At 52.4% G+C, this 24,624-nt stretch overlaps 1 protein-coding gene across 8 annotated transcripts in view; it reads right to left on the bottom strand.

Annotated features, from left to right (window-relative positions):
• KALRN (kalirin RhoGEF kinase) overlaps nucleotides 1-24,624 on the bottom strand; it is a 593,373-nt gene that overhangs the window by 20,479 nt on the left and 548,270 nt on the right. For 5 of the 8 annotated variants that reach the window (XM_036242841.1, XM_036242851.1, XM_036242846.1 and 2 more), the window contains 2 exons: nucleotides 21,400-21,638; nucleotides 18,453-19,543 (listed from right to left, as the gene is read on the bottom strand). In XM_036242841.1, coding sequence (XP_036098734.1) covers nucleotides 19,286-19,543; nucleotides 21,400-21,638 — 497 coding nt within the window. In that variant the 3' untranslated portion in view covers nucleotides 18,453-19,285. Of the gene's footprint in view, nucleotides 1-1,096; nucleotides 1,269-1,717; nucleotides 1,746-14,576; nucleotides 14,637-15,693; nucleotides 15,818-18,452; nucleotides 19,547-21,399; nucleotides 21,639-24,624 lie in introns of those variants that run through there. The other 3 variants (XM_036242850.1, XM_036242847.1, XM_036242844.1) reach the window with 2 other exon arrangements.

A 24,624-nucleotide genomic window follows, 5' to 3' on the forward strand; every position in this document is an offset into this window, starting at 1 on the left:
GCTCGTGTCACCGCCACCAGCAGCTTAGTGTGCACTGCGCAGCCGCCAGAGGAAGCTCGGGCAGGGGGTGAGCGCAGGCCGCAGGCGGCTCTTGGCAAAGACTAACAGCTGATCAGTAATGAGTGGTACAAAAAAGGGGAAGACTAAAGAATGAAGATGTTCCAGTATTTCCAAGTCTTACATGTGGGACCCTCAAAATAGCTCAGTGAATTAAATAAAGGGCAAGTTCCTCCAATGAACGATACCTGCCCCAGTAGTCCCAGTCTGGGGTCCAGGTCAGCACACGGGAAAAACTGCCCTGAAAGGGTTAAGTGCTGGAGTCGCAGTCACCCCACTCAGTCCCCACTGGCCCTGCACAATGTGGTCTTCACGGTCCTGTGGCTGGATTTCCTGTTCTATTGCACATTTTGGAGTGAGTCTTTTTATTTTTTCTTTGGTAAGAGAACTGTTCTCGGGTTAACGGGAGAATGAAATCTACCCCTGCTTCACAGGATCCTGAGGGCAGAGATCGCCGGGGCGTCTAGATGTGAGGACATAGTCCTCCTGCAGCTCTGCAGCCCCCTCACCTGTCCTGACAGACTCTCCTGGGAACTTCGGGGAAACCATGACCCAGGCGAATGTAAATCAGGACTGTCCACGCTCTTCAAAAGTAAGTGGTTCAGCCTTGATCTGAGAGGTGAAAGGTTTATGTTTTTCTTTCTTTGTTTCGGGTGGGTCCAGAATGCAGTCATTCTGAACCGTCCTTTTGGCTCCTAGGAATGTCTACACACTGCTGAGCGACAGGTGAATAAGTGCCGGCTGTGACCAGGTGCGCAGAGCTTAGGGCCTCGGAGTGTGAGCACAGCACTGAGCCCAGGGCGGGGAGCCCAGGGCGGGGAGCCCAGGGCGGGGAGCCCAGGGCGGGGAGCCCAGGGATGGGGAGCCCAGGGATGGGGAGCCGGGTGCTTGTCTCCGCCTCTCCCCTCGTCAAGGCCAAGCATTTGCACTAGAACGGGCTCCAGGGCCGCTGGGCTCTGGGAGACACCAAATCACTGGGACAGTAGCTGCACCCGGTGCTGCTCTAGCCCACTGGGGGTGCTGAGGGCGGTCTGCTCACCAGGAGGAGACGCTGTATGTGGCTGAGCCATTGTCACTGTCAAGGATGTTCTGGTCTGGCCCCTTCCAGGTGATGGTGGGCTTCGGCCGCCCACAGACTTTGCACTGCAGTGTCACGGTGTCCCCGAGCAGGCAGGTCACATCCACCAAGGGCACAAGGAATTCTGGGGCCACTGTGGTCAAATTGACAGAAAGTCACAGCACTCAGAACTTGGAATAAAACAGCCACTCGACAACACATCACTCTCATTTCCCACCCACGTTGTGTAATAAAGCAAATAGCCTTGGGCGTGACACTGGTGAGTCTCTGTGTCCCGAGAGAAAGTGTTTTAAAGGTGATAAATGTTTGTTGTAGAAATATTAGGAAATACAGAGAAGCAAAGTGAAGGAGAAGCTCCGCGATGTCACGATCCGGAGGTAACTACTGTGACGTTCTGGTACGCGTCCTCTTAGGGTTTCTGTCACCACACGGGGTCTTCCAGCTGCCAGTCGGTCACAGGCACGGTTCCCTGTCTGCAAGCCCGGCGCTGCCTCCCCCCGTTCAAGGCTGTCTCAGCGCTGGGCTTGCCATCAGCCGGCAGCCAGTCCCCATGTTTTCAATTCTACCACCTTTTAAACTCACCTTCTTGGATGAAATTTGGATTTAAGATCTGAAAGACACAAAGAGACAGAAAATTGCGTAAATCCTAAACTACTAAAAGAGAACAGGAGAATTTCCCCTATTGAGTAAAAAGCACAAATTAGGGGGAGACGCCCAGAGCCCAGCCCCTGTTGCTTGTGACCTGTCACCATCACAGACACGGCAAAGGGCATTGGTTTACTTCCCTGCCTGTTCTGGCGGGTCCCATTCTCTGGGTGGTCCGGGTGCAGGTGGGCCATCGTGTGAGCTCTGCTGGCCACAGCTGGCCTCTCTGACCTTGTTACTTCAGCTGCTCTTCCTCCTGGCACCGGCATAGAAGCCCATTCTCCTGCCCACCCGTTCAGCACCCACTCGTGCTATGACGGCCCTGATTCTTCCCAGCATCGTGACTTTTCCAAAGCAGAGAACCCGACATTTATCAAACTGGAAGGGTCATTGACGTGAACACACCCCCACCGAGCAGGGAAGCCTCTTTTCAAGCAGCTACATGCAGAGCTTGTCTGGTTGAAGGGGAAAGAGAAAGGTCATGCCCCATCCTGCCCCCGCACGGCCTCCTGTGTCCTAGGCCCCCACAGGGCACCCCGGAAACCGCGACCGAACGGTTCTAGCCCCTTGGGCTGCAGAGGAGAGAACACTGAGACGTGGGCCGACGAGGCGACTTGTCTGGTCGCACGGCTGGTTGGCAGAGGTCCCGAGGGAGCTCTTTGCGCCTGCCATGCAGCCTGCTTTGTGACACCAGGGATCTTCACAGAAGGAAACCTCTCCAGCCACTAGCCATGCTGGGAAGTTACTGCATCTCAAGGGGAAGGGAGCCTTGATTTTCCTCCCATCTGTGCGTTACTTCTAATCATGCACATTCAGTCATAAAGCCTGGGAAGGTGAGCAGAGCAGGGGCTTTGGAGTCAGAGAGGCTGGGCTCACCTCTTTTATTCAAAAAAAGTTTTTTTTTCTTTATTGATTTTAGAGAGAGAGGAGGGGAGAGGGAGAGAGAGATAGAAACATTGATGAGCAAGAACATCGATTGGCTGCCACCTGCATGCCCCCCACTGGGGATTTGGCCCATAACCTGGGCATGTGTCCTGACTGGGAATCGAACCGGCGACCCCTTGGTGCATCGGTCGACACTCAACCACTGAGCCACACCAGCTGGGCCTCACCTCTTTTATTTAATGTGATTTCATGCTAACTACTTGAAATTTATTAGCATCAATTTCCTCTACTATAAAATGGGAATAAATAATACTTAGTGCAGTGTTATCACGAGGATTAAATGAAATCATGTATGTCAAGAGCTTAGCATGATGCTTCACAAGAACAAGTAGTCAATGGCTATTTAAATAAAGAAAGGTTATCTAACTCTGGTCATCTCCCTTCTGCTCGCGGCCTGTTGTTACAGCGGCTTATCGCTAATCATTTATCTTGCAGAATTCTTCTTTCCTTCATAATGAAGCCAGGAAGCTCATGTGCCTCACCAGTAGCACACTGGGGCATCCACGCCTACCTCCCTGTGTTTACATCACACTGGGGCATCCACGCCTACCTCCCTGTGTTTACATCACACTGGGGCATCCACGCCTACCTCCCTGTGTTTACATCACACTGGGGCATCCATGCCTACCTCCCTGTGTTCACATCATACGTGAATGTGGTTTCTGTGTTCTTCCCTTACACAGGCATCCGTATGAGCCCTTTGGAACAGAGATGCTACGTCCTCCGTTGGGGTCCTCTCTGCAGACAGATTGCCCGTGATGCTGCCAGGCTTCTCACGAGGCGACTGCGAAGAGCACCCCCCTGCTGCCAGTCCTGGGGCTGAGCTGCTCCACACTGACTACTGCAGTGCCCTCTGCTGGTCTCAAGAGGCCCCTCCACCCTGTCTGGCCTTCCTTTCATTGGTGGGTCTCAGTCTTTGACCTGGGCAGCTTTGAAAACACAGAGAGACCAGTGCCTGGGCCTCATGCCCAGAAGTTCTGTTTTAATTAATGTAAAGGGGATCCGGGCACCAGGAGTGTTGAAAGCTGTCTCAGGTGAACCAACTTGCAGCTTGGTTTGAGGAGAGCTCCTGAAAGCGCCCCTCAATTCAAGGGGGCTGATCTCAGATATAGCAAATTCCTGCCTCCAAGGCTCTTCTGGGGTAGGGTGGGGGGTGCGTGGGGGCATTTGGTAAAAGCTTCTGCCTTCCCCACACGTGAGAGACCCCTCTGTGTGAGGAGACATGTAGGGGAGTGCCCTAACCCTGGTGGGCAGCATACATCACTTGTTGGGGTGCTAAGTAGGCTTTAGATTTTCCCACCTGGCTTAGGTCGAGGCGGAGAGAATGACCTCTGGACCAGCCATTTCCCAGTCAAAGAAAAAGACTCAGAATGTGGCCTCCAGTCCACAGTGGTTGTGTTATCTCGGGGTGGTGGGGTAAAGGGTGGCCCCGTCCACTGCCGTCTCCTCCGGGCCGGTGTAAGGGTCTCGTGGACACAGAGATGCGAAGACACAGGCCCTGCCCCCAGGATTTATAAGATGTTCGTAGATTCTGGGGGATACTTTTCTTTCTCTTCTTACCTGGACTTTCCGCAGTCAGGATGTTTCACTTTTGTGATACATGTATCTATGGGGAAAGGTGCAGTCAGAGCTATCAGGCTGCAGGTCCTTCAAAGGCAGGAACCACTTGTTACTGGTCTTTGTGCCTCAGGCCCGAGCATGGGGCCTGCTGCACAGCGGGTGTTTGACACATGTTGGTTGGATGAATATGTGCTCTTTGTTCTCATTCCTAGTTCTCTTAGGAACTGAGGACTGGTTCACAAATAGAACCTGGACATAGGGCCAAAAACCTATGAAATAGCCCTGGCCGGTTTGGCTCGAGGGTTTAGAGCTCGGCCTGAGGATCAAAGGGTTGTGGGTTTGATTCCTGGTCAAGGGCACATACCTGGGTTGCAGGTTCCATCCCTGCCCCGGTCAGGGTCACACGGGAGGCAACCAATCAATGTCTCTCTCTCTCCCCCTCCCTCCCTTCTAGTCTATCTAAAAATCAATGGGAAAAAAAGCCTCAGGTGAGGATTAACAACAACAACCACAAAGACCTATAAAATAATCACTTCTGGGTATATTACTATTTGCCTAGAGTCTGTTTTCAAGCACAGATGGAATGCACACTTTTGGGAAATGATTAAAAAGACTAAAACCCGTCACCTCTGAGAGAGGAGGTTCTTAGCAGCACGTCGGGCAGGAGGGAATGCAAACTCTGTGAGCCGACAGAGCATGAAGAATCCGGACCCTGAGGCAGACGTGCTCTCTTGCCTTGGAAACTTCTTAAAGCAACTCATGCCTCACTTTGATCTGTAAACTGGGGACGATAATGCCCACCTGGAAGGGAGTTTGAGGCAAGGCCTCACTAACTGATGGAGTTTTCCAGCTGACCCTTGGTTAGGCGGTGGTGTCCGGCAGGGAGGAAGGCAAACACGCTCGCTAACTCCTGTGGGCCAACAGTCCAGTGGGACGATGGAATTAAATGACATCTGTACAGGGTCCAGGATGGGGCCGGCTGACGTTAACAAACAGCCTTCAATAAGCATGAGGCGCTGCCCTCATCCTGTCCCACCTCCACTCAGTGAGAAGGACTCGGGTAAGAATATGTGGGAATTCGGCCAACCTTGTGTCGTGGTCCGTATTTCCCATCCCGATGAAAGTCCACAAGGAGCAAGACAGTGAGTCCGTGCCAGGGGCTAGGAGAGGAGGCAGTGCCCAGTGGAAGAGCTGAAGGGCAGTTCCCCGTTGTGAAACGTAAGTGGGGTTTCACACACCAGCACCGCGCCGTCCTTTCATAACTACGTTCAGAGGACTTCTTGCCTTATTTCTCTCTCTCATCACAACCCCACTTGCAATAAGTATAATCTTAAACACAAATCTTCCTAGTTTGGGTGTAGACTTTAGTGGGGAAGTTGGCGAGAAAGGTTGCCAATACGGCTTTATTGCAGGGTCTCTGTCTGGAAGGGCTCGTGGGAGACATCAGTCTCCCGCGCTGCAGCTTGGCTGGCCACGTGGGGTATTACACTGCCACGGGAGAGGCTGGCCCAGGTGCTGCTGACCACGGCGACAACCTCACTGGTTGTGTAATATTACATAGTGGGCATCAACCACTCAAACCTCCTGGGCAGAAGCACCGACCAGGGGTCGTTCACATCCATTCCCAGACGAGCTGGGGAAGTCCGTGAGATCCCGGATGGTGAGGGGACTGGCCCTAAGAGCCCCTTCCACCGCCACACCCAGGGTAAGGCAGGGGCTGGGCAAAGTGTCGTGAGACTTCCTCCTTGACATCAGAGGCTACCTGCTGACCTCGCTCTCCAACCTTGCTCTCCACCCCATCTCTACCTAGGTCCCCTCTTTAAACGCCTCCTGCAAGGATCAAGGGCCTGGACAAAACCCACACAATGATTTTCCTAACGGTGACTCTGGATTATGCCCATAGAAGACTTCCCCCTTGTTTTTCCTCTTTCCACTTGGATGCAAATCAGAATGTGGACTGGAGGAGGGTCATCGGCCTCTCCCACGGCAGAGTGATACCCCATGTGTTTGTCTGGGCTCCTATGGACTGACTGCAGGGCCCACGTGGGAAGGGCCATGTTTTGTTGAGTGTTGATGCCTCAGAACCTGGCACAGTACCTGGCACATAATCCTGATTTAGGGGAGGACAGTTGAGAAAATGCCTTGCCATGAAGTGGGATGTTTTCCGATTTCCATCACTCGGGAAAGTGACAGGCTCTGGAACGTCATCGGTCAGCCTGTGCCAAGTCTCGGTCAGCAGTGGCCTCCCGCTCCACACTTTCCCCAGGCTCTGGCCAAGCGCGGACCGTTCTAACATCTCCCCGCACGTCATCGCCCCACCAGACTGTGGATCCTCAAAAGATGGCACCTTGTGCACACCTCGTGAACCGTCTGGCATGCTGCCCAACGCAGCCCTTTGCACCTAGCAGGAGGTCAAGTATTTGTTGAACCAAATTCCCTGAGGTCACGCAACGAGCAGATGCGGGTGCTGATCTCCCGATCACCTTGTGTAATGACTCTTGTGCATGTGTGAGGGGACCTGAGGCATCAGGCCGGGGCCGGAAGGATTCATCACAAGCTGCACATACTTCTTGGAACCTCGTGCTTCCCTTCCCCAGGAACAGTTTGGGAGTCTGGGCAGAGTGCAGACAGGAAGGAGCAGAGACTGAGCCCAGAATGGACGTGGTAGTGGAGGGAAGCTGACGCTCTACGTGGAAGGCACACGTTCTCCCCCGGGAGACAAAGCCAAGAGGACACAGCTGGTGTGGACTGTGTGGGGAAGAGCTGCTGAGGACTCTGGACAGCAGAGGGCGGCAGGTGGTAGCGCTTCCTCGGATGGGAAAATCCACCACACGGTGTCCATCCACAACCTGGTTCTTCCCGCTGGAGAGGATTCCAAAGCTCCTTGAGCACCCTCCACATGGGAGGGCAGTGAGGCAGCAGGAGAGGGTGACCGGTGGGATCAACCAGCCTGAGTAACACGCTGACACTGAAGACATCGCGAGTCTGTTTTTCTTGCCAATGTCCAAGATCCTGACACTGAGGACAAAATCCTCATCTGACTAGAAAGGCAGGTAACCGTCTCCAGAGGAAAAATACCCACCCCATTGTTCTAAAACCCTCTTCACCTGTCACAAAACAAGTTCAAAACTACACAGCGAGAATGGTAAAGGAATGAAGATGATCAAAAGAAACCCCAAATAAATGTCCTGCACTGAACTCAGCTGCCCCGAATGAACCAACGTTCCTGTTCTCCGCCTCCTCCTTCTATTCCCTTCGTACCTGGGACCTGTGTTCGGAGGAGGGCGGAAAGGGATTTTAGGTCACGAGATCTGGCAATTCAATGAACAGATAGAAGAAAAATAATTTCTAAAAATTTAGGTATGGTTTCTGGTTTGGAGGTTTAACTCTGTGTGTTTTCAAGCTGGCCAAACCAGACACAACTTTTTGAGTTTTTAGAAAAGATTTTTCTAAATTTTTAGAAAATCTTTCTACCTCTGCTCATAAAGGGGCACAAAGCTGCCTCTGAAAATGTAAACGCAACTCGATCCCAAACGGCGACCGAACCAGCTAGGAGCTGCTCCCTTGCTTCCCAGCTACTTCCATCATCACTCAGGGCTAAGTATTTTAATTCATCACTCAGGGCTAAGTGGTTTAATTCTTTGACCCAGTTATAATAGAAATGTTTTATAGTTTCTAAGCATAGGAGATTTTTAAAAATTATTTTTTTCGTTGCTGATTCCTAACTTAATTGCATCACGGTCGGAGTCGTTGGTCTATGATTGTTTGATGAGACTTGCTTTACGAAGTCAGTTTTTGTGAAAAGTTCCACGGGCTCTTAGGCAGGTGTATAAAGCATTGATTGTTGGGTACAGGTCTCCATGGATGGCCTTGGGTCAAGCACATTGTTTTATGGGGATTCCTATTCCAAATTCCTCTCCCACCCCTCCTTGATATTTTGGTTAGAGAACTTGGAGTGTGTCCTCAAAAATTAAAAGGACGAAAATAGGACTTTTAGCAGAATAATGAAAAGAAGTCTGTAACCTGTCCCACAGAATAGTTGAGGGGCAGGAAGAAAGCAGGTGCTTTAGCTCATGGTGCTCGGTACTAGGTGCCCGTCGGGAAGGGGCTGGGCGGGGCGAGGACAGTCAGTGGTGTTGTAACTTCCTCCTCATAAATCACACTGCCAGTCTGGAGGCCAAGATGCTGACTTTGGATACAGTCCTTGTGGACGAATGTTTTGAGTTCTCATCCCTATCCCCAACACTTTTTATGGAGTGAAACAACCTCCCGTGGTCTCAAGACCCACAACGGGTAAAAACTGGCTCTGAGGATTTTGGGAAATGCAAGGGTGACTTGGGGGCTCAGTCCCCAAATAGGAATGCCCTAACCTGACACCTCTTCCCTGGCCCTTACAGTACTCACTGCAATACCGCCGTGCTCTGTGCTATCAAATCCTGCCGTGCTGCCCTGGCCGGTTTGGCTCAGCGGTTAGAGCGTCGGCCTGCGGTCCGGAGAGACCCGGGTTCAGTTCCCACTAAGGGCATGTACCTCGGTTGCAGTTTGTCCCCGGCCCTGGTTGGTCGTGTGGGTGGCAGCCACTCGATATGTCCCTTTCACATCGATGTTTCCCTCTCTCTCTCTTTCTCTCTCTCTCTCCCACTCTGTCTGTACAAAAAATGGAAAAATGTCCTCGAATGAGGATAAAAAAAAAAAAAAATCCTGCCGTGCTGACCTGACCGGGACGTCCCACTGAGTGACCTGCAGGGGTGGGCGGGGCAGGGGAGGAAGAGGGTGGCCTTACTCCTCGAACAGCCGGTCCTGAGAGCAACTTCTCCTGGGTTCGTGGCACTTCATGATCTCATTAGCACACAACATACATGAAATGGGCTAGGCCTCTGTTCTCGGGGGAGGGTGCCACGGGACACGCATGACTGAGGTGCACTGCGTTCCCTGAGTAACCAATTCTGATGTTTCTAGCTCATGCACTTGGACTTCCTTTCTTGGGTTCCATGAATGGACTCCTGAGTCACTGGGAAAGGGTGTGGGTGAAGACAAGTAATTACCTCAACTGTCAAAAGATTTAAAAAGTTGTTGAGGAAGAAATACTCCTCCAACCAGCAGATGTGCAACTAGGGAGGGCCTGAACCTGCCCCTCCTTAGAAAGTACCCGAGCCTCAGGACAGACCTCCACCTCCCTCGCCAGGTCTGGCCCAAGTGCGGACGCGCTGCGATCGAGACCTGCTGCTCTCTTCATTGGCTGAATAAGCATGACCTCTCTGGAGGGTAAGAAATCTGCTTCACTGGCTGGTTGGAAGGAGCAGAGCGCGTGAGAGACGTGAGCACGCAGCGGACGACCTCCAGGACAGATGCCGGCTCCCGCAAGCAAATGCCCTTCTCGGCGGCAGAACATAAACCCGTCTGCGTGCAGAGTCAGGACAAAGCCAGGCAAGAAGAGGGAGTCTCCAGGCCAAACCCATCAGATAGATTACAAAGAAAATATTTTGTAAAAACAAAACAAGAGGAATGTGATGCTTCATTTTCTTTTCTCCAAAGAGTTCTTTTCACACAAGAAATTCTTTTTATAAAATGCAGAAGCAGGAGTGGGTGGAAACACACTGGTGATGCCAGGGGGTCAGTCACTTGACCAGGGAGCAAACGCTTCCTTCCATCGGTCTGGCCAGGTTATTTTGAAGCTCTGAGCCAGGGACCAAAGCAGCCGAGGTGGGAGCAACAGGCTCAGCTCTTTGAAGACGTGGACGCTGGAGCTGGGAGTGTGGGGTTGGGGCAGGGGAGAAGGGCCTGCTCCGGCCATGCCAACCCTTGCCAGAGCAGGGAGTGGACAATGCGGTCAGGCCTCAGGAGTCCATCCCTGCCATTGCCCCTGCAAAGCAAGTTTTGGGAGCAAGGCACCAAATCCTCTGTTTTCTCTTCTTTTGGGGTCTCATGGTTTTCAGAATCAGAAGTTCAGGAGAGCAAAGGGTCTCAAAGCCCTCCGGCAGCACACCTCAGAACGCATGGCGCTTGAAGGGTTCCGCGTCACTTACAAAAACAAAAACGCCTGTACCCTCGGAGCCGTACGACCTCCCACAGAGCAACCCCACAGCTGCCAGTGCCCGGCCTGGAGTCCAGCTCCTTCCCTGTGACACCGGCTGTGTGCTCTTGACTGGACTCATCCTTCAGCCTTGAAAAGCTGGGATGGGCAGAAAGGCTGTTCCTCTTGGTTGAGCTGGGACACTGAAGAACGAATTCACGCAAAAACTGGCCTTAGATGCCGCCAGGATCTGTGTTTTAGGTGAAAACCAACCCGGAGAGGGGTGCCTTAGAGGAGCAGGTGGCGAGGGGGCGGCATCGACCAGGGGCAGCCAGGCACTGCCTTCGGGCACCTTCTCGTTTTCCGACAGAAAGCTACAAGTTCCTCTGCCTCAGTTTCCTCTTCTAGGAGTCCTCCCAGGGCCGGAGGGAGGGGGTGGGGAGTTGTGGTCTAGTGGTCTAGTTGCAGTTTGGGAGGATGAGGAGTCCGGAGGTGAATGGTGTTGACGGTCATGCCGCGTGGGAAGGTGTTTGGTGCCACTCAGAAATGGTGAGGATGGCAAATTCCACGTTATGTATATTTTACCACAGTTTAAAAGCAGAGGGGCGAGGGCTACCTAAAGGTTTCCACGTTTTCGTCGCCTCGGAAAGTCTGATTCTTACTCTAATTGGAAAATGTCTCCCAAATCAGCTCCACCTCTCTAAGTGTTTTCTCCCCCTCATCCCTCAGAACCCTCTCCCGCAAGCTCCCAGGCCGCATCATGACCACGGGTGACGTCCGCATGGAAACGTGCCCGTGTTAAGGGTGGGGGCAGAGGTGCCGTCTTTCTGGAACGCGGACAACCTCTTACTCGGATGGACTGGCCTTCTCCGCTAAAGGTGGTATTGACATTAAAAAACAAATTACGATGCAGTTGATGAACTGGGCTTGACCTACAAGCTGGGCTAAGAGCCCTTGCGCCTGAAGACAAAGGCTGGAGGCTGGCCCAGGGCTCCCTGCTCCAGTGTGCGAGGCAGGCAGGTGCAGTGCTGGGCGGGGGCAGGGGTGAGCCCCACACAGTCCTCAGACAACCAGTCAGGGTGGCACGGGTGTGGGAGCTGCCTGGCCAGGTCCTGAGGGAGATCAGTACAGCTCAGGCATCTCAGAGACGGCGCTGGCTCCGACAGCGGATGCCGAACGTCGAGCCCAGAGCCTGGCTCCAGCCTGGGCGTCGGTATGGACACAGGGCAGGGGCAGGACCGAGAAACTATCAGGTGGGCACCTCACATCTACGCTCCTTTTTCAGTAAAAGGCAATCAGTGGTCTAAGCTGTCCTGGGAATATTAACTTATTCCCAAGACAGCCTAGTGTTTGATTTCTAGCCTGATTTGACTTGTCTTTCATGTAGAAACATTTCTCACCTACCATATCCCCTCCACTCTCACCCTGAAGTGTACCCAGTGCACGGTAAGGACGTGAGCTGAACCAGGGGCAGATCCTTGTCATCTCCGGAACAGCTCTCCCTGAGGTGCTGTCGCGGATCGGCAGGAGAGAGGGGTGACGGGCCACGAGGGGGTCACGTGGACCTGGAGCCGATCTTGCAGCGGCTGGTGGTGCTGCGGTGAGGCTGGGGTTGCACTTGAGAATATTCACAAGCGTGTCTACAGGGGGAAGGATGTAACACTGGAGCAGCATTGCCTCCTGCAGATAACCGGTGTTCTCGGACAGCTTTGTAAGTCAGATTCCTAGGGTTCACGGTGATTTATCTTCCTCTCAGCTTTCAAGGATGCATCTCTGTATCTCCCCAAAACAGTACGTGGGACATATGCCAGCTCTGAGGGTGGCAAGCAGCTGGTGTGCACACAAGGACCCCAGAAACGGCTCCTATGGGAACCCTTCGACCCGCCAACTGAGGGAAAGTAAAGAATGTTGGGTAGCGGTAAGCAGGTGGAGGCCGGAGAGGAGCCATACACAGCTAGGAGTGGAACTCACGCGCTAGCACCAGTCAAGGGCAGACGGTCAGCAGGGAGGGACCTGGCAGTCGGTGACCTAGCACGGAGCGGTGCACAGGGTTCCAGACACGGGCCCCCGGCACAGGCCACGGGAGTCGTAGTAAAGCTCAGTAGAGCACAGGGGCACGTTCTCACAGAGACAACTCCCACGACAACAATCAGGTTCTGAAGACAAGAGCGAGGCTGGGGACCGGGCCGGGCCCTTGAGAACACTCTCAGCTCACGTCGAACAGCTTGGCTTTCTAGACCTTATTTGTTCCTTGTGTCTGAAAACCCTAAGCCAGCAGTGCCCAGACGCCGGTGCCGCTCAGCGCTGCCGGTGTGCTCAGTCAGCTTCAAGAGGGCACCACAGCTCAGAAGCGCTCGCTGATGCTCAGCGGGATCGTGTGGCACACACAAGGGCTGCCTGCAAGCCAACTGCAGGAAATGTTGGGCTCCCCAGAATATTCGCAGCTTCCGACCACACCCCCCGGAGAGCTCGTTAACTGAAATTTGGAAACCGTTTGGACATGCATCAAGGCCATTTTCGCCTTTCCTCTGTTCAGCCCTGAACCCCGAGGCCTTTGCTCAGGGGCCTCACAGCAGCTCCCTGGCACACGTCACTCAGGCCCTGCAAAGGCTGCGAGTGTCGGATGAATAGCAGCCTCAGCGTGCAGTTCACGCAGTGGGCTGAGATGTGTGCTTTTGCTGAGCCAAGGTAGACGAGAGCGTCCGAGTCCATCAGGGAGCCTCAGTGTGTACTCCTCACCTGGTACCCTGTTCCCCTGCCCACCTCTCTCTGTAAAGAGCAGAGTAGCGAACGCACTCCTCTTCCCCAAGCCCCCAGGGCTGAAAAAGGTCCCAAAGTGCCTTCTGGAACACAGATCCCTGGCTCTCCCCTGCCCTCTGCTTGCAGGCGACATGGCCGACACCTGCCAGCAACACTCAGGCTGGAGACCCAGGGGCCCCCAGGCATCTGCGAGCTGCCAGGGGTGGGCTCCACGGGAGCTGGTGCCTGTCCTAGGAAATGCAAGGAAAGCAGAGCCAGGAAGCGCCCAGCGTCCTGTCTCTAAGATGCATTTAGCTCCCATGCAGTCCTCACTTCTTCCCCAGAGGCAGCGCGTGGACCCACACCTGCCAGCTTGAGCTCCGCGCAACAGCCACATCCGCAGGGGACGGGTTGGTCTTGGCAGAGCTCCTACACCCAACCACTGGTCTCTGGCCCGGTTCAACTCAGCCGGCCTCTTCCACAGCTGACTCACCGCATCTGGGCAGCGTGGGCTTCCTTGGGTTTTGTGGTGGCTGTCATAATACGGAGGTGGATTTCTTTGGGGTTAGGTCAAATGAGAATGAAAACGATAAAAATCCATCTAGTTAAGTGGAAAGCTTAGGGCTATAAAAAGGAAAAGGTTTGTTTGTTTGTAAATTCTCTACTTTGTCCTCAGAGGAAATCTCTCAACTTTTATCCATGGTTGGAGATGGAGGCATAGGTGTGGAGAAAAGCATGTCAATGAACTCAGAAAGACAAAATGGTAGGGGGTGCCAACCCCAAGTCTGCCCGCACTCTCTCGGGTTTGTACATCTGCAACAGTTGTCCTTCCCTGGGGAGCCCGGTGAGTCTCCAGCCTAGGAGGAGCTGGAAGTCCACTCCATGTCCTTGTGGGTGGAGGTGTGGGCCCCAGGGCCGTGTTTCAGTGTCCCTGCCTCTAGGAGGGCGGCCTTCCCAGGGCTGCCATCCTTGGTGGTGGAACAGCCGGCGCCCGAAGCCCGGGGTGGGCGGAGGCCGCACGCGTGACCCGGCGCCAGGCTCCACAAAACCAGAGTTAGAAGTGATTGTGCGGGCGTCTCGAGGGAGGAATGGGTCCCATGGGAAGAACCACATAAAGAGGATAAAGGGGAGAGAGAAAGAGGAAAAAGGGAGGAGGGAGAAACAAAAGTGGGGAAAATGAAAACGAACGGGTTCCTGTCCTTTAGCTGGGAACCGACCCCTCTTCATGACGCCGTTTCCCGTGAGACACACCTTGTGCTAAGTTTCCAGTAATGAACCTGGGTCTTTTCCACACAAACCCAACCCCCCAAAGGAGGAAACACCCAGCAAGCATTTGTGTGTTTCAGGAAGACACCTGGGGAGAGTTTTCTATCGAAATCGGGCTGCTCTGTTTGTGTCTGCTGGTTGAGTTGGGAGGGACGCCCAGGAAGCCCTGACCCGGTCCCCCTCCACGGCCTGGCCATTCCGCAAGGCCACCGTCCCAGAGCACATTCACAAAGACAGTCAGGGTGGGGACAGGACAACGAGAGCTGCTTCTACCTCCATGCTAGTATTAGGGTCAAGATCGTCACACTCTGACTCCTCGGAGCTGTTCGTCTCCTGATGGGCAGCATGAGGAGGGGAGAAAGAGAAGACAGTTAGAACACAGCCTGGAGCACGAGGGGCACTTCAGAGAAGCATGGGCGGTGGGATCGGGCGGAGAACCCAGGCGGGCGTGAGTCACCCAGGGCGGCAGCATGCTCGGCAGGAGTGGAGGCCGGGCCACGGGCAGCGGCTCATCTCGCAGGGGGTAGCCATGGAAGCGACCAGTGAAGCATGGGTGCTGTGGGACTCAGACTGTGTCTTCTGTGAGGCCGGCCTCCCCCCATGAGGGTTGGGGGGGGGGCACAATTTCTTTTCCCCAAGAAAGACATTACAATGGGTTTCAATTCTGATTTTGCTCAGGAAGGGGGAAAAGTGCCAGGTAGATAATCACACATAATAGCACAATTAAACAGAGGCAGTCCAATTTCCATGTTCCAGAGGGCACAATGTAAGAAAACAGGTCACATTGTTTCAAGGTGGGAGGCAACAAGGCTCTGCCGAGGCCCAGAGGCAGGGAGTTCAGAGTACTAGGTGGGTTATTACAAAGCCCTAGCACGGGCTTCACCCATGTGCCCTGCCTGCCACGCACAGGCTTGAGCGGGAGGTCTGGGTTCTGGGGAAAAGAAATGAAACGTGACCAAGCACACAGTGGCCCTCCAATTCCAAACCTCAGACTTCACAGGGTTGAGGGTTTGGAAAGCATCCCTAGTCTCTTGGCCCTGCATGTGTTTTCTAACCTACGACACTGAATGGGAGACTTGGAGAACTTCAGTATGGATCAAGCACCTTGCATTTCCAAGAGAAGAATGCCGCAGATAATTTTGCTATAAAACATCTGCACAGTGTAACGTCATAAAAGAAAATAAAGAGTGATACTTACTTATTGGAATCGAAGTTGCCAGGAGGAACAAAAAATAAAAAATAAATTGATCTTGCATGCAAAATCCTGCTCCACGACCTCCCCTCCGGTCCCCACACTAGGAAAAAATGCCCATCCACCCAGCTCGCCTGGTGAGGATGCTGCAGGGTGGGAGGAGGTGAGGGTGGGACGCAGCTCTGATACCTTACTCACTTTAACAGAGACTTTGTTGCCCAGAATATCCTTGGGTTTACGAGGCCCTGTGGCTTCATTTTTACCCGTGTTCTCCACTTCCGCCCGCTTTCTCATGCGTAGAGTATGCCATGAACATGACTTCCTGTTGTACCAAAAAATGCACCAATCAAAATGGCAGGTCGGGGCAGGGTGAGGCGGTGGGCGGGCGCGCCACCCGTGGGTGGGCCAGCAGGTGCTCCGGTCACGCCTGGCTGCAGAGGCTGCAGGCCTGCCCGCCAGCTCGCGAGGATGAACTCTGACCCGGCCCGGGAGATGGGTGAGGTTGACTGCGGCATTTGAGAAAAATCTGAGTCCTGGGTTATTCAACTCTACCAAGGGACATTTTTATAAAACCCTGGTGAGGTCATACAGGACGGAGGAATTCCCTTCCTGAAGGGTATGGTGGCTAGGGGAACAGGAGAGAAGAAAGAATATTCTATCCTGCACAAGCTACTGACACGTTCCCAGGACCAGACAGAGATCCAAATGGATGATTGTGAGGTCCCCACCTCGTGTTTGTGTTTGCGCTGTGACCATTCCCAACCACCAGTGCAGAGAGGATTTTCTGGGGTGTTTGGGTTAATGAACAGTTGAGCACCACTCAGTTATCTCGGTATTTCTGGATAAAGGGACTTGCGGCCTGTGTCCCCACGCCCGTTTGTGAATGCAGGGCTCTGTCAACCACAAACGGTCCAGGGTTTTCGGGCTGGGAGGAGAGCAGTGTCGCTCTCAGGGAGGGGAGGCGGCAGTGCCCCTTCTCACTGTCCTGCTTCCTCCCAGGGGGGCGGGAGCTCCTTCTTCACAGACCTGGAAAGAGAAGCTCAGAGCAGAGCTCTTGACATGTTAGGACTCAAAGACAAAGACGCCAAAAGCCAAGTCCCACGTGGCGTCAGCGACCCGGGCAGGCATCACCAACCCAGGTGTGGTCGCAGAGTCGGGCCGAAGCTCTAGTAGCATCTGGAATAAGGGAGGGTGTCCTCCCTTCAGTGTCTCCTTGTCCAGTCTGGGCCTATGCAGACCAGAGCCCAATGAAAAGAGCCTTCATTCAGGGAGAGAGGAGAGAGGGGGGCATCTGAGGTTTAGGAGGGAGGAGGATACTCCCAAATGTATATGTCCCCTCCGCGCAATTCCATGCGTGTTAGGAATTTTAGGGTGTTCTGAGGAGGGTGTCCCAATGGTATCTGTCACTGACACACATGGCCAAACTCAACCTCCTTGGTAGGCAGGCGCAATCACAGTCACATTCTTGAGTGTTTTGGAAAAGTGGGCCCCTTCAAAAGGCCAGTCTCTTGGCCCGACCTTCTCTTACAGCCCCTAGAGGCAGCTGTCTGGGATCCCCTGCACGCCAGCTCCTGCCCCCCCTGCATCTGAGTGAGAACCAGCCATGGAAGCATGGAAGCTAACCTTAGAGGATATCACCCTGTTAACGTCAGACTTGCATCCCATATCTTGTCCCCAAATCCATGTCTCCAGCTCTTTCTGAGAACATGAGCCGGGCAGGTCCTTGCTGAAGCCTCCTGGGCAGACAGCACAGTGTGTGCGTGTGCGTGTGCGTGCATGTGTGTGTGTGTGCACGTGTGTGTGTTCCTCTGTGCAGTACCCCCGGGTCACTCAGTATGCTTGGTGAGAAACCAGGAACGTGACGCACACTGTTCAGAGGAAGACTCGGAGCAGACAAGTGGCGGGACAGGCTCGGTTTCATATTCTTCTTCCCAGGAGAACTCGTCGTGGTTGGGGAGCTCCCACCTCTTGGCCACAAGCCCAGGCACTGATGTGGAAACAGGTCGCAGTGCACGGATCCTGCAGGCACCACACTAACGCTGACCTCTGTGGTCACGGCAGGCCCTGGTGGGCCTGGGAGTGTCCTTCACTGGTAAGTGACGGCCGCGTCTAGTCAGCTGCTCTGCTCCATCCCACCAACCCTTGAGCAAGAGCAGCTGACAAGGAACCAAAATGACCAATTTGTATCAAATCTGTTGTCTTTCACCCAGTCTAGCCCACCTCCTACCTTCCCTCCCACAGAAGGTGTGAAGAAGTGAACAAAAGCCCCGAAGGCAAGGAGGAAGATGTGCTCAGCGTCTGGACAGTTAGATCGCAAATCACTATGAGTTAGTTCTGTAAGGCCAGCGATGAATAAGAATTTCGAGGGCCTTTATTTCCAAGGCTTCTTAAAAGGCACCAAAGCCAAGTGACTTTAGGATAAAATGAATTGGGCCTATGTGTGCCTTCGGGGACACTACTGTTTTCCAGTTGGGCCTGCGGTCACCTGGAAAGGCCAGGGTAAGGTCAGTAGCCTCTACCCCTGAGCTAGACAAAGTGCCAGAGAAGCACAGCTCTGTCGGTGACCCTGCTCGGATACCCTAGGGAGCTCCTTCCACCCAACGTCGATGACGCACAGCATGGAAAGTGGGGATACAGGGCCAACACTACCTTCTGGCCCTTCATTCACAGCAGCGCCTGAGGTTGCCCAGGTGGGCGGCACCGCCTGCATCATCCCTCCCCTCGGAGGTCAGAGAAAACCAAGAGGGGCTATTTAGAAGGGGAGGCTGGGGTTGGAGCTTTAGCAACTGTTTGTGTAGGAAAAGACTGTCAACGCATTCAACCAACTCCTAAAATATAGAAAAGAAAAGGAAAGAAAAGAAGGAAAAAAAACAAAAAAAAGGAGGAGAAGAAGAAATCATTTGCACATTTAAAAGTCCCAGTGAAATGGGGGAAAAAGGGTCAACTAGTCGTTAACCTCATTAAAACATGCTCATGGTGAAAATTTATTTTACATATTTAAAATAGTACATTTAAAATTATTAGTTACATTACAGGTACAATGATGAACATTGTGACTCTCCATTATATTGCACAACCTGACTTCATCCATATGGGTTTCTTTAAATAGTGCAAAATACTTTATACAGGAATGTGTTCGGAACGGTCTTTGCAACCAAAATAAGGAAAAGAAATATCTTACAAATTACCATGAACATATATTAAAGGAACAGGGGCGGGAGAATAAAAAAAAAAAAAAAAAAAAAAAGGTACAGTCTGTACAGAGGAACCGCCGTAGACAACCCAAATGCCCCCTCTCTCCTGGGAGAAGCAGCAGCCTCTGACCTGTGCGGGTCTGGCATTTGTGCTAAGGTAATTTTTTGGTGTCAATCAAAAAAATATATATATATCAGTTACTTAACACAATATAAATACAAGTCCAGTCCAGTGAATCCTGGGGGGCCGCGGGGAGCAACGGAGGGCATGCTTTTGTCACCTAGGGTCTCAGTAGGGCTCTTTTCTTAACGAGGGGGGAAGAGAGGGGGGAAATGAACAAAAATGATAAACAAAAAGGAAAGAAAAACCACCGCCACTACCGTCAACGAAAACAAAAGACTCGGGACAATCCAGCCCGGTGCCTGCACGGCTGTGGCTCCGGCCTCCAGCTCTGGTTCCGGTGGCGCTGGCGCGATTAAGCAGCAGTAAGTCCCTACCGTGTGTTTGCATTTTTGTGTTCTCTGTTTTGGAATTGTTTTTTTTTTTTTTTTTTTTAATCCACATACTCCTCTCCCGGGGGAAGCCAACGAGGCACTTACTTGATGCTCCCGTCACTATTCTCTGCCGCCGCCGTGGCTTTGGTGAGGGGCGCCAGGATGCTGCCTGGGACCCAGCCCTCGGCCGCGGGCGAGTGGTCGCTGGCAGGCTGGTACACCAGGCACATGTTCTGCTGGTTGATGGCGAGGACCTGGACCACCTCACCTTGGCTCACACAGATTTCGTTCTCTTTCAGTGCATAGTAATCTTTGATCACGGCCATAGACGAGGTCCCATTGCAGCCTCCCAGGTCACTCTGCTGGGAGACAGGGCGAGAGGGACCCAGATACAAGGGGCTGGTTCACACGGGCCTGCTCTGCACCCTGCTGTGTGGTTACAAGCCAGACCTCCCCCTAGCAGGGTGAGTAGCAGGCAGATTATCTCAAGTAGTGACATTATATTCATAAACACACTCTTATTCCATAGAATATATGATCAAAGTGAATAGGTAGAGATACTGCTGACCCAGGTAAAGGTGTGAACACACTCTCCACGCAGAAGCCCCTCCCTAGCACGCAGCCTTCCTGCCTGCATCCTCGGGTTAACAGAAGGGATACATGAACACCGGGGCAAAGTGAGGTCAGGGCAAAGGTCAAGTTAGGGGTCATAACCCCCAGTGGAAAGAACACAGACACTTGGATATACTTTTTTTCTTCTTTTTGAAAAAGCATTGGTCTTACTCTATTGCTACATTCTGACCTTCCTTGAGACAGGAGTAACAATAAGACATTTGCCCAATTCAAAGGCAAGTCATGACCTATCCTGACCCACCTCCTGTGGAAACAGAAGTCCTCCAGTTTCCCCTGTTGTCATTCCTACAGAGGCCTCTGCGGCCTTTTCACATGGCTCTGTACCAGGGAAGCTGCTTCTGGTCAGACCTGTGGTCCCAAGGAGGCCTGGCTGCTTCACCGAGCGTGGTGAGAACCAGAAATTCGTTAAGAAGTTTGACAAAATGCCTCCTGCCAGTGTGGCTCAGTGGACAGAGCATCGGCCCGTGGACAGAGCATTGGCCTGTGGACTGAGAGGTCCCGGTTCGACTCCTGGTCAGGGCACATGCCTGGGTTGTAGGCTTAATCCTCAGTAGGGGGCGTGCAGGAGGCAGCTGATGGATGTTTCTCTCTCACACTGATGTTTCTATCGCTCTCTCTAAAAAATCAATAATAAAAAAAAAAAGTTTGACAAAAATGCCAATGTGACTTCAACTTATGCACAAGGGTAGGGGTTTTTTAAGGTAGAAAATCATTTCTAGGTGATATAAAGTCATAGGTCAGTACAGTTCCTCTGATACAGAATTGAATTCAGACATCATTAGTTTAAAAAAAAAATCAGTATCACTAATAACTTGGGTAAAAAGAATAAAAGTGTAAAATCAGAACCTGTAGGTCAATGTAGATGTTCCTATTCACAGACCCTCCTAGTTCTAGAGGAAACTGGGGCCTAATCTGATGAACTAACTTGCTGAGGTTCTAGGGCAAGTGAGCGGCACAGTTTGGAATGGGAACCAGATTACCCAATTGTCGTCCAGCATGTTCCCATTGGTTCCTGTGATCCTACCACCTTGTAGGATCAAGACAACTTGTGTAGCCTGGGTCTACAGCTAAGTCTGTGGCTATCCTCATGGTGATGTCTGAACAATGGGTTATCTATGATAAGTGTTTAATCCAAGGCTGGCTTCCCCACTCACGCCCACGGGTGACTTCTTGCCACATCAGCCCCTGCGTGGTGGCTTGTGCGCTCACTTCGGCAGCTCATCGTTAGAAAAGGGGATCTCTTTAAACATCAGACACTAGAGTGCTGACTTTCAGTGATCTACACCACAACTCTCTGTTGGCTATAAATCACCTGGTTTCATCATTGCTACTGCAATAATACCTGCCGTTTGTATGAGGGTTCTGCAGATGACAATAGCCCTTGAACACAGAGTGTCTGAGCCAGAGGAAACTGGTCTAACACTCAATTTGCAGGGAAGAAAGAGAAATAGCTGAGACTAGTCTGCATCCAGTGGGCTGTTCCTGCCCAAATGATCTGCATAAAAAGATGCTACTTCCTAACGTGAGCCCTGAGGCGGTGCCCTCAGAGTGGTAAGAACAGGAACCACAGGCTGTCACCTACCTTGCTGGCCTCAAACTTGTCCCCAGGCTGGTGGTAGTCAAACCCTGGACTGCCATTGGAGGTAGATATCTTCAGGGGTGGCAGAGGGGGGTTATAGCTGGAGCCCTTCGGGGGCTTCTCGGAGCCCACAGGGACAGCGGAGTAGGGCCGGGGGCTGGCCTGGGGAGCCCTGGCCGGCTGGGACCTCATCATGGCGGTGCTCTTCTCCTTCCGCTGGTACTCGATGGGCGACTGCAGCGCTGCGGGCGAGAGCGGACGGCTGCTCTGAGCTTTGGGCACCCACAGGATTTGGAGGCTTGTGGGCACAAGCTCTGTGCCAGGCCCAGTGGGGATATAGAGGAAGACACTACCCTTGTTGTTAAGGAACTTATCATCCACTGTGAAAATAAGACACCTACCTGGAGAAGGCAAACACAAAGCCCAGATGGCAGCCACACGTGAGGTGCAAGTGCTGTGCGAAAGGAAGGAGAGGACCGGGGGCCTGTGTGGGCTGGGTCCCTCCGCGGCGGAGGGCCGGCTGTCTGCCTGACTGCAGACCCTGCAGCAAGGAAGCGCGTGTGGCCCGGGGCCTGTGTGAGCTGGGTCCCTCCGGGGTGGAGGGCCGGCTGTCCGCCTGACTGCAGACTCTGCAGCAAGGAAGCAGTGTGGCCCGGGGCCTGTGTCAGCTGGGTCCCTCCTGTCCGCCTGACTGCAGACCCTGCAGCAAGGAAGCAGTGTGGCCGGGGGGCCTGTGTGGGCTGGGTCCCTCCTGTCCGCCTGACTGCAGACCCTGCAGCAAGGAAGCGTGTGTGGCCCAGGGCCTGTGTGAGCTGGGTCCCTCCTGTCCGCCTGACTGCAGACTCTGCAGCAAGGAAGCCGTGTGGCCTGTGTCCGATTTCGTGGAGCACAGGGCCACGGGTCTCCATGGAAGAAGAGGTGAGACAGGTGGGCGAGGCTGGAGGTGCCATGGTGTGAACAATCTAAAAGCCAAGGCTCACAAGCTGAATTTGATTCTGAAAATCATGAAAAGTGATCGGATTCCAGGAACGTGAACGTTTTACATTCAGAGCCCATCACCAGAGCCAGCCTCAAAGAACAGGAACCCTGTAGCAGTTGGAAGGAGAGGCTAGAGAGGCTGGTTGAGAGGCCGTGGGACAATGACAAGCGAGAGGCCCGCCCAGAGCAGTCGGGGCCCGTGGAAGGGATCTGGTGTGGGAGTGTTCCGGGGGCAGACTAGACCCAGCCCAGGCGGGAAGAGAAGGCAAGAACCGAGGGTCACTCAGGTTTGGAGACAGGGAGAATGGTTGTCAAGGAGACAGAGGAAAAGCTGACGTGGAAGGGAAGACGTGAGCTTCGTTTTACTGAGTTTAAAACAACAAAGTTCTGAGGACTGAGTCCTAAGAGGTACAGCCAGGCAAAAGCCGTACAGGCCCAGTTTTGTAACAAAGACTTCAAGGGCTGGCCCGATTATGTCGGTTTTATCAGTAGTCACTGTCACAAATACTTAAGTGGGTTAACAGTGGGACCAGGGAACTTTCAGTTATAAGGCTGTTTCTACAGTGATCAGTATGAACTTCCAACAGGACTCAACCCAGGTCACACTTCCTTTCTATTGACGGTCTCAGGAGGAACAGATGGGCTCGGAGACGCCGGCACATGTCTCTGTAAGTCAGCCTGGCCCTGGTCCATCGTCACATCCTTGTCTCGTGAGTGTGTCAAAGCACAGAGCAGGCTTCTGCCGGAGCCCGGCCTTTCTCCCTGGAGAGTGTGCTGTAGGCAGTAATATGGAGGGACTAATAATCTAATTTGGCAATCACTCCATAATTCACTGAAATTAGTAAAAAGGTCTCTTGGAACCATGTAAAAGTCTGAATCATTGACGAGGCTCCAAGAAATGCAGTTCTAAGTTTTAAGTAGAGTTGTGAAGCATGTCTTGCCACACTGACCCCCCAAAGTGACACCCATCACACAGAGAGGGCACCTGTGTTCTCCCTCCAGCCTCAATCTGCATAACCTAGGTCTTCAGAGGGGAAAGCTGTGCATCTACTGATGGGCTTGTTCCAGCTGATAGATACAGTGTCTCGTACCCGAACCTGTTTCTTTCTTTGCTTTGTTGGCTAGGGAGCTCATACATGAATGTGAGTTCTACCACCGGCAACTCTACTGCAGTTTTGTGGTTAAGAGCCTAATTTTAAGTTATACAGTTCTGGGTTCAAGTCTGTCTTTTTGTGACTTTGGACAAGTTTCTTAACCTCTCTGAACCTCTTTTTCCTCACCTCAAAAACACATGATGACAGTACTCACCTTTCCTTGTTGATATGAGGATTAAACGTGATAATACATGTGAAATGCTTAGCATGGTGCCTAGCTATAGATGGCCGCTATTACTGTTATTTCAAGTTTCAGTTTATTCTACCTTATTTTTCTTTTGTCCTGAATTGATGAACTTAGAAATCTCATTCCAGCTTAGAGTCTATCAGAAATTCCTGATAAAGTGAAATTTAATAAATGTATGTTATATAGGCACATGCTTTTGCATAAAATTATTTTATCAACCTAAGTGTTAATTCAAAGTTGTACATTCATACACTGTAAATTATATACAACTTGCATTATTATCCCTCAGGGTTAGGCTGTTTAATTTTACATGTTTTAGAAAGAGAAAAAACCCTAGAGATCACTTAATTTAGCTTTTTAAAAAAATTCTCACCCGAGGATATTTTTCCATTTATCTTCAGATAGAGTGGGAGGGAGAAAGGGCGACAAAGTGAGACATCAATTGGTTGCCTCCCACAAGACCCCGACCAGGGCTGGGGATGAACCGCAACCGTGGTACATGCCCTTGACTGGAATTGAACCCGTGACTCTTTGGTCTGTGGGCTGATGCTCTCACCACTGAGCCGAAATGGCCAGAACTGATTTAGTTTTTATTCTTCCTCACACTGTTGTACAGTGGGCGGCCAGGGCCATGACCCAAAAACACTTTCTATAAGTATAAAATGGCTTTGAAGTCTCACATTCTATCTTAAAATATCACAGCATCCTCCTATATAATTTCTTTTCATTTGTTTTAAAATAAACACAATGTGGCCCTGGCCGGTTTGGCTTAGCGGTTAGAGCGTCGGTCTGTGGTCCAGAGAGTCCTGGGTTCGGGACCTGCTAAGGGCACATACCTTGGTTGCAGTTTGTCCCCGGCCCTGGTTGGGTCGTGCGGGTGGCAAACACTCGATGTGTCCCTTTCATGTC

The sequence above is a fragment of the Molossus molossus genome, unplaced genomic scaffold, assembly GCF_014108415.1.
Source record: "Molossus molossus isolate mMolMol1 unplaced genomic scaffold, mMolMol1.p scaffold_m16_p_5, whole genome shotgun sequence".
In the NCBI taxonomy this organism is placed as follows: Eukaryota; Metazoa; Chordata; class Mammalia; order Chiroptera; family Molossidae; genus Molossus; species Molossus molossus.